The 8,933-nt window shown below is 27.8% G+C and overlaps 2 protein-coding genes across 3 annotated transcripts in view; both read right to left on the bottom strand.

The window, feature by feature from the left end:
• Window positions 1-2,055, bottom strand: part of LOC115238417 — a 7,070-nt gene extending 5,015 nt beyond the window's left edge. Inside the window, exons 1-3 of the mRNA XM_029812205.1 lie at window positions 1,900-2,055; window positions 1,572-1,658; window positions 1,011-1,318 (exon numbers count right to left, since the gene is read on the bottom strand). Of these exons, the coding sequence (XP_029668065.1) occupies window positions 1,011-1,318; window positions 1,572-1,658; window positions 1,900-1,975 (471 nt within the window). The 5' untranslated portion in view covers window positions 1,976-2,055. The remainder of the gene's footprint in view (window positions 1-1,010; window positions 1,319-1,571; window positions 1,659-1,899) is intronic.
• A 1,228-nt stretch (window positions 2,056-3,283) lies between these two features.
• LOC115238418 lies at window positions 3,284-6,813 on the bottom strand. 2 transcript variants are annotated; one of them, XM_029812206.1, is made up of 5 exons: window positions 6,665-6,812; window positions 5,735-5,821; window positions 5,046-5,312; window positions 4,552-4,710; window positions 3,284-4,012 (listed from the first exon to the last, which is right to left on the bottom strand). In XM_029812206.1, the coding sequence occupies exons 1-5, from the start codon at window positions 6,735-6,737 to the stop codon at window positions 3,864-3,866; spliced, it is 735 nt and encodes a 244-aa protein (XP_029668066.1). In that variant the 5' UTR covers window positions 6,738-6,812; the 3' UTR covers window positions 3,284-3,863. The 2 variants fall into 2 exon arrangements, with proteins under 2 accessions (XP_029668066.1, XP_029668067.1); XM_029812207.1 differs by lacking the exon at window positions 4,552-4,710 and having other exon boundaries at window positions 6,665-6,813.
• Between the last annotated feature and the right edge of the window lie 2,120 nt (window positions 6,814-8,933).

The following is an 8,933-nucleotide window of genomic DNA, read 5'->3' as shown; positions in this document are numbered from 1 at the left end:
CTCTACAATATATAATATATAATATTCCTTTTTGTGTGAGATCAATTAGAAGTCTCTTTTTTTATTATTTGGCACAACTTCATTGTTTACGATGTTGAATGTATTATCAATTTCTGATCTTTATATAATTAATATATGACTTTCATGGTATTATTTGCGAGATGGAAACCTTTGACAAGTAACGATTGCAAAAATTAGTGAACCATTGGTCCCATACATCGGTCGCTATTGGTATCAACGTTCGATATAACGATGGCCAGAATTCATTCACAAACATTTCAAGAAGATCATCTGCAAATAAAAAATTTATAATAATAATATTCCAAAAAAAGTGGATAAAAATAATATAATATAATCGTAATATGATATAAATATATAAGAAATGCAAATATATAAATTAATATATAAAAATATAATATATGAATTTAATAGACACAATCACAAAATATATGTATAAATAAATTAATAGAAGTTCACAATCTTTTTATCTATTCCATGTGTAGTGTTTCGCTGCTAAATGGTGAAATGTGTTTATTAGCAAAATAATCTTCTAAAGATTTTTCAAAAAAGGGAATATTGCAGAGAAATAAAATCTTTATCTTTTTTTTTAATTAATTTGTTGTTTTCTTAAAGTAATGTTTTGAATCTAATGATTTAAATTATAATACGTGTGTGTCTTTTATGTTTTAGGCTTTAAATTGAAGATCGAAATTGTATGAGATTTGGTTAATTAGGATAAAAAAATCTTTGTTCCTTTTGTTCTAATTGAAAATTGTTTACATATTAGAACATTAAACTAGATTAGCATTTTATTTTAATATTTAAATCTAATATTAAAAAATATTCAGATGCAGACACATTTATAATATTATAAGTTTACTGTAAAAATTATCTTGATTGATCCATGTAAAAATGATTAGAAAATTTTACGAATCTTTTGTTATATATGTGATGTGATTAATTTTTCGTCGTGGTAAACGCGGATATATTTAAAAAAATGAGTTCTTTTATATTGATTTATATAAAACGTATTTAGAGTTTATTTTCGTACCTTTGCCACCCATTCTGATTCCGCCTAAACTGCCTATCGCATTACTATCACCATCAATTACCAATCTTGGTACTTTAGTATCAATTTCAAAACGGTATCTGTCATCACGAATATATGATCTTATAGCTAAGAAATGAGCCTTTCTTATGCCGGTAATAGTGATATTGAAAACGTTTATTTCCCCATATATTTCCCCCCTATTAAAAACGGCTTTGCTATAATCATAGAAGAATGGATCCAAGGGTGGGAAGTCGAATTCTGGAAGTCCTATCACATATAAAACGAATCGATTAATATTAATAATTTTCGAGTTTAAATATTTTTAATTTGGTTTTGATAAAACTTAATAAATTCATAAATTAATAAAAATTGATTTATTAATTAATTTTATAAGCATTCTTAATGTTACGACGTTTTATAATAATTATATATATAAGATAATATCTAATTTCAATTATTTAAAAATATATGAATTAATATATTAAAATTATAATATCACTCTTTAAAAAGAACTATATACCTTCAACAAATTGTGGCCATAATTCTTCTATCGCGTTTTTTAAACAAGCTGAATAATTGGCTGAATTTCGCTTGCAGGGGTTTACAGCTTTGTGGAAATAGAAATTGAATAATAATAATAAATATAATATATATGCGAGTTACTAAAGAATTAAGACAATTTTTGCAAATATTATTTAAAATTTAAAGCTATATATATTCAGAAGTATTTTTATATTATTAATTATATATATGTTACAAAGTTAATAAAGAAAGATTTTTATCGCACTTTTCACTAGTGTGATAAATATATATTAAAATATAAAGAATCTCAAAAATAAAAGACTTACTATGAAGCGTAATTTTATCCGCTGCGCACAATACAGATGTTACAATGTTGAGTGCAATAAGTATAGAGAATATCATCTTGTTTATTTACACTCTCTGCTAGGAATGATTTGATCAATCGTGAACACAGTTCTCTTATATAGTTTCCGTTTCCAAGATCTCTTTAACATTATTAACTTTGAAGCCGCGCATACCATTAACATTGATACTCAAGAATCAATTTTTTGCTTAATTTTATTTTATGTAGTGTATGAATTGTGACAGAATTTTATTGATTATTTTATATGTCGTCTAATATAAAAATATTGAGGTTAAAAATATGTTCACATATGTATATAGTTCTTTATAAATTAATAATAATAATTTTATTTTTGTTTATAAGAAAAGAGATAAACCGTAAATCGAATTTATGTCTAGAAGCAATAAAGAAATACAATTAATTTTTTTCGGACCTTATACAATTTTCTTCCTAGAATTCAATTTTATACTAACTTTGGATTACTAAAAGAGAGAAAAGGCAATCTTCTTTTATTGTTTATAATACTATTTGTTATGTTATTTTTATTAAATTAAATTTTGAAATGGAAATTTAAAGAGTAAAAATTATTAATCACAATAGAAATTATTTTCATCGTAGATTGTATTGTTTTTTTACTGTGATATAAAAAGATATTAATGAAGGCAAATAAAAGAAAAAAACAAAAAAGAGATGATAAATATTTATTACGATATTTATTTTACTTATGCAAATATATGAAGAATGCAAACAAAATGTGAACTTCAATTTCATAGAAATATGTTCTTGCTATATATGATTAAATACCTAACTAGTAATGTAAACGAATTCGACGCAGGTGATAATGATTTCTGCGAAAGAATAAAATAAAAGAAAATGGAGCTACATTTGATAAAATTTGGTACTTACTAAGTTCTGCATTGCCTTCAAAGAAATCTTCGAAATGGATTTTCAGCTTTTCAATTGTTGGAATTACTTGGAGATGTTCCATAATTAATGTATCATTTTCTGCGTGTCCTGTTATATAGCATGTTGCTGTAACGTTTTCTGCGATTGCGTTAAAATGTCCTATCAAAAAATTATAATAATGAGATAACATAAGGATACCATATTTTTAAATGATAAAATAATAACAATTAAAAAATTATGAAGAAGTCATGTGTATGTATGATTAAATACCTAACTAGTAATGTAAACGAATTCGACGCAGGTGATAATGATTTCTGTGTGTGTGTGTGTGTGTGTGTGTGTGTTTCGGATACCTCTCTTTTAAATTTTCTTTTGATCGGTTTCTTAGATGTATAATGATAATTACATATTGCTTATCTAGAGATATGATGAAACTCAAGAATAGGATAAAAAAATCATTGTTTTAAAATTATTATATTATATTTTTTATTTATTTCTATACAAAGATGCGTTAGTCAATAATAAAATTCAAATTATAAGACTTGAGAGATTTCACATAACTTGTTAAAAGTTAAGCTAGCATTATTATAGACACTTTATAATATAGCATTTCCATTAATTTTGAAAAATATTATAATGTAAAATTTCTATCATAGACACTTCTTACAATATAATATTTTTTCTATTATAATTAAAACTACTTATTTATAAAATAATTTTTTTTTTAAATTTGTAAACACATTTATAATATATCGTAATATATATTGTATCATAAAAAATATCAAATTTTTAAAAATAGTATATTAAAAAACAAGCTGAGAGAGATTTGATATTTCTATATATAATTATTGATATAAGAATATCTTATTGTTTAAATTAAGAATTTAAGCACAAACATAATAGGCATACCAAAATTTGTAATATTTAGAAATAAGAAATTTTTGCATAATAACTTTTTAATTTCAGTGTTTAGAATGTTAAATATATTTTCAACTCTATATGAAATCTGGTATTCCTTAATTTGTAACAAATATATTAATTTTATGGGAATACTTTCGAGAATGAAACTTTCGAAAAAAAACGGTTGTCTATATTAGTAAGAAACGGATCTACTGTTTCAAACACTGTTGGCGCAAACTCTCGATAAATTGGTGGCCAGTACTCGTTTAAAAAATCTTCAAGAATATCATCTGCAAATAGAAACTTATTAATAACACAATGTATTTTAACAAAAGCGAATCAAAATAAAATTATAATATAGATATCTATACAAAGTGAGCAAATGCATAAATTAATTAGAGTTTATTCTTATTATAATTTTTTAAATTGGAGTTTTTATTAATTTGTTATGTGTATGTGTGACGTCTTCAATGCGTCTTAAGATATTTAAAAATATTTGAAGAAATGCCATCTTTAGAAAAAGAAGTTTTTATTACTTTTTTATTTCTTAATTATATAGTTATTGATATTTCCATTATTTTAAAATGCCTTACAATATATGGAATTATTTTTAACTATAAATATGCATGTAAGATTATAGATCAATTTTTAATCAATTGTAAAAAAAACAATTAATGCTATTTTCGTGAAATTTTTATAGACATATTATTATTAATAATTATACATTTGAACATTAGATCAAATAAGCATTTTTACTCAAATAATTTAAGATGTACTAAAAAGAGTGTAAAAGAATAGAAAAATATACTTAATTTAATTTAATGCTTACTAAGCTCTTTACTGCCATCAAAGAAATCACTAAGATAAAACTTCATTCTTTCAACTGTCATAATTATTCGGTGATGTTGTACAGTCCATGTATCATTTTTTACGTATCCTGTTATATCATGTGTTACTCTGTTTTCGTGCATTGTTATATTGAGATATCCTATTATATAAATTGTAAAGAAAAATGTAACATAAATAAAATTATAATATTTTATAACAAAAGGTAATAATAGTCACTATAAAATGTAACAATTAAAAAGTTATTAAGAAATATAATTGTCTATTTAAAATTAACATACTATTGTAATAAATTTATGCAGTTATCATAATTAGCTTGATGGCTCCAAAATAAAATTATGAAAATCGAAAGTTTATTAATATTTCGTCAATCAATTTGATTAGTTCTTTATCATTATAAATGAGTATATTCACCAATGCTTTTCCGTTTCTTATATATTGTGTTTTACGTAAATTATATTGAGTTTCTTGTCGTACCTGCGCCACCTGCTCGCATTCCGAATAGATTAGCTTGCCCGCTATCGTAAGAATGAACGAACACTTTCGGTATTATCATGTCTATTTCTAAACGGAAAATATCATCCAGAAAGTGTGGTCTCACATCCAGAATACGAGTAAGTGCTAGACCAAAAATCGTGGCATTTATCACGTTTCCTTCTGCATTTAGTCCGTTTCTATTAAGTATAATTTTGCCGTCTTTATAGAGAAGTGGATCCAAACGTGGAAAATCGAATTCTGGAAGTCCTATTAAGACGATTAAAGTATTAATATCTTTTAATAATTTGAAGTTATTCATATAAAAAAACTATAAATCTTTATTTGTTTTAATAAAAATCTAATTAATTTATAATTATTTATAAATATTTATTCACATTATTAGTTTTATAACTATTTCTAATATCACAACATTTTATAACAATTGTATATATAAATTAATGTATAACTTTAACTCTTTAAAGAAATTTAAAAAATCTGAAAAGGAAGCCAAATAGAGCAAAACGCAGATGTAATTGCATGTGTATGTGTGTGTGTGTGTATTGAAAATAATCACAAATAATTACATATTATAAATAATATATTTTACCATACGTATTGATCTTTAAAGAAATGTATAAATCAAAATAATAAAATTAATTACTTTAGAACAGATACTTTAGGACACATACCTTCAACAAATCGTGGCCATGCTTCTATTACCGCTTCTTTTAAACAGGTCGAATAGTCAGTTGAATTCCGCTTGCAAGTGGTTATAGCTGGATAAAAAAGAGACAGAATAAAATAGTTGACAATAGAAATAAAAGAGTGAGTTTAGAATAAAATAATTTGGATATAATTAGAAAATAGACTAAACTTTTTAAGAAGAAAGTATTTGTATGTTATGTCGCGAATACGAAATAAAGTATTACTTCTCATTTTCCTTATTGTATCAATACGTTGTTTGACAATGAGTTAACTTAATGTGTCTTTATCTTTAATTATATAATTTGATTAAGTGGGAAAACTGGCAAATAAGAGCCAAGGCGCGGATATTGATCCGTGAAATTTATTATTGTTAAATTTTTATAATAAATGTGTATTTTAAAAATGTACGTTTGGGACTGTTTTTTGGTTCATCTTTAGCATAGATATAAATATATAAAGATTGGTATTTTAAAACTTGACATACACAGTATTTGTTGTTGCAGTCAAATTTTAAATTAGAATCGGTGGGTCTTATTTACTAGTTTTCCCTCTTAATTGTTAGTACTTTGAGCCTATTGCTGTTATTATATAATTTTATACTAAATAACATGCATCAGAGAGCATTGACGTAAATTTGTTTTAATAGATATAGAGAATTATAGAAAATATCCTTGAGCAACGTATTTTTCATGATAATTAGAGGTTGATTATATAAAGACTTGTATCCTAATGCATATAACATGAAAATGACGTGAGATGCTGTTTTGAAAATATCTAATATGTTATGTCGCGAATACGAAATAAAGTATTACTTCTCATTTTCCTTTCTTTTTTGCTATTTTGTCAAATAGCAAAAAAGTCCTATTTTGTCAAATATCGTTAAAATATAAAAAATTAAAAAAAATAAAACTTACGAAGTATAAGTTCTTCTGCTCCACACAGTACAAATGTTACAATGCTGAATATACTAAGAGCGTAGAGTATCATGTTGTTTATGAAATATTTCTGCCAATAGTGCAATTAATTATTAACATTCGTTTTATATAGCTTTGTCTCGCACAGTTTTTCTGACAACATGGCATAATGATACATTAATCACGCGACGTAAGTGGACAAAAAAGTCAATGGATCAACACATCGGATAATGATGTGCTGATTCATTATTCTGATCAAATAAAAAAACTCATTTTTATTTAAATGATTCTTTAACAAAAAAGCTACGTATATGCATCTTTTTGAGAAATATTTTTAAATATTTATATGAAGAATATGTTGCACGAATTTATTAATATAAAAAGTTTTAAGAATTTGATATAAATAATGCGCTGTGCATATGATGTAATGTACACAAATTTTTACAATTTTTCGAATGCAATAATTAATTTGCTTAAGTTTAGTTTATACCACCTGCCACAGAACTTCCCGATAGACATACTTACATAATTTATATCGAGTAATTTAAAACCTGTTTTTCACATAAATCTTGTGAAATAAAAAGCATGTAATGCATCGTACATAAAATTATATGAAATAATCTTTGTCAAAGCAGAAAGAAAACATAAAATGTAGCAAGAACGAAAGATTCTTTCACGCCCCCTTCCCCCCCCCCCACCCTCACCTAAGAATATTATGGTATTATTGAGAATAATAAATCCCCGAGGATGAGCCGGAATTAATTGCAGGACCGATTGCAAGCAATTTACGACACTGATTGCAGTCGAGATGAGAACTATCTTGGGAAAATCTTTCGATGGAAGAAAAGGAACGGCGCTGCTATCTTCCTCTCTTCCCCTCCTCCACCCCCACCCCTCTCTTTCTCACTTTCTCTCTCTCGAACCTCGTCTCTCTTCTTCTTTGAAACGCGGATTTGAATCTACGTTTTACGGCGCAATTAATTCCCCAAGGAGAGTTGCATTTCTTGCTCCGTCGGGGCAAGGAAAGGGATTTGCGAACAGCAAGGTTCCTGCAGTCCCATAGGAACACGATAACCAGACAGGGACAGAGCCAGCGCGAGGGTGGAAAAGAAATAATTGGAGTGAGAGAGTTGCAGGATGCGGAGGAAAATACCAGCGAAGAGATGGCAAACCGTTTCTACAGGCTAAAGGATACACGATGTCTCCACACCGGCATTATCGACGACCACTAAGCACTTCGTTTTATCTCTATTACAATCGTGTAAAGTTAATGATTTAAGGATGTGTCCACGGAATTAATTTTTCTCTGCGGGATTTGAAAAAAAAGCGATAAATATAAATAATAAATTTCTTATCAGAACGGCTGAAAGAAGTCTACAATAAAAAATAATAATGTCAGCGAATTATTAATATTATTGAAACTGAGTGCTTGCGTGCACATCATTGCATTTTATTTTAACAATATTATAATATATATGAATATAAAAATACATTACATTCCTTTCTCTTTTTTTTTCGTAAATTAACTTATAAACTTTAAAATAGTTATATAATTCGAGATGTCGTATATATTGGCAACTCTTATGTAATTTTAACGGTTGATGAGATAAGCCGAGTTACGGAATTACGCAAAAAAAAAGAAGCTAAATGAAAAGAAATATCTTTCCTCACGATCAATTTGTTTCGGATCTCCCTGCAGAATTAAATTATGACGAGCGCTCCAAACAGCTTTGCAAAGCTCAAAGGTGTCGAAGGGATTAAATCATTTAATCGTGTCGCTCTCATACGAAAGCACACCGGAGCCGCACTTTTCTCACGGCGATGCCGATATAATTTGCAATTCAGGAGATTTCTATATCCGAGCGCGTGCGGATTCGAGGACGCGCCGGAGACCGGTATCACGTAGCGTAGATGCCTTGGCGTCCGCCCTTTGCCAAGCTTACGTCGCAGCTTGTGGGACAAACGGGAATGTACCGACGCGACACGACGCGTCGTACCAAAGGAACTTCTTATTCGCACGAGGAGAAGTGCCGTCAACGGAGCCGCTTCTTCTATCCGCTAGGGAAATCCGATACGAAGTCTATCCATGTATATTTGAGGATCGGTGCCGTTGCCGTTGCCCGACGCTCGGTAGAGCGTGTTGCGCGCAAGGCGAACCAGAACTCCCTCGATCTATTTACAGTTGTTCGCCTCTCGCACCGTCAGTATGTCTCTAAGAAAATTTTGATCGGTCTGCAATATTTTTTACTAAGAGATGAAGACCGAAAAA

Source organism: Formica exsecta, unplaced genomic scaffold, assembly GCF_003651465.1.
Source record: "Formica exsecta isolate Colony F162 unplaced genomic scaffold, ASM365146v1 scaffold337, whole genome shotgun sequence".
NCBI lineage: Eukaryota > Metazoa > Arthropoda > Insecta > Hymenoptera > Formicidae > Formica > Formica exsecta.
This window is presented reverse-complemented; position numbering and strand designations above follow the sequence as displayed.

Coding starts and splice junctions, on each gene's coding strand:
- LOC115238418 (XM_029812206.1), bottom strand. CDS start 6,737: ATGATACTCTACGCTCTTAGTATATTCAGCATTGTAACATTTGTACTG. Junction 5,822..6,664: donor AGCAGAAGAACTTATACTTC/GTAAGTTTTATT, acceptor TTTTTTATCCAG/CTATAACCACTTGCAAGCGG. Junction 5,313..5,734: donor ATGGCCACGATTTGTTGAAG/GTATGTGTCCTA, acceptor TCGTCTTAATAG/GACTTCCAGAATTCGATTTT.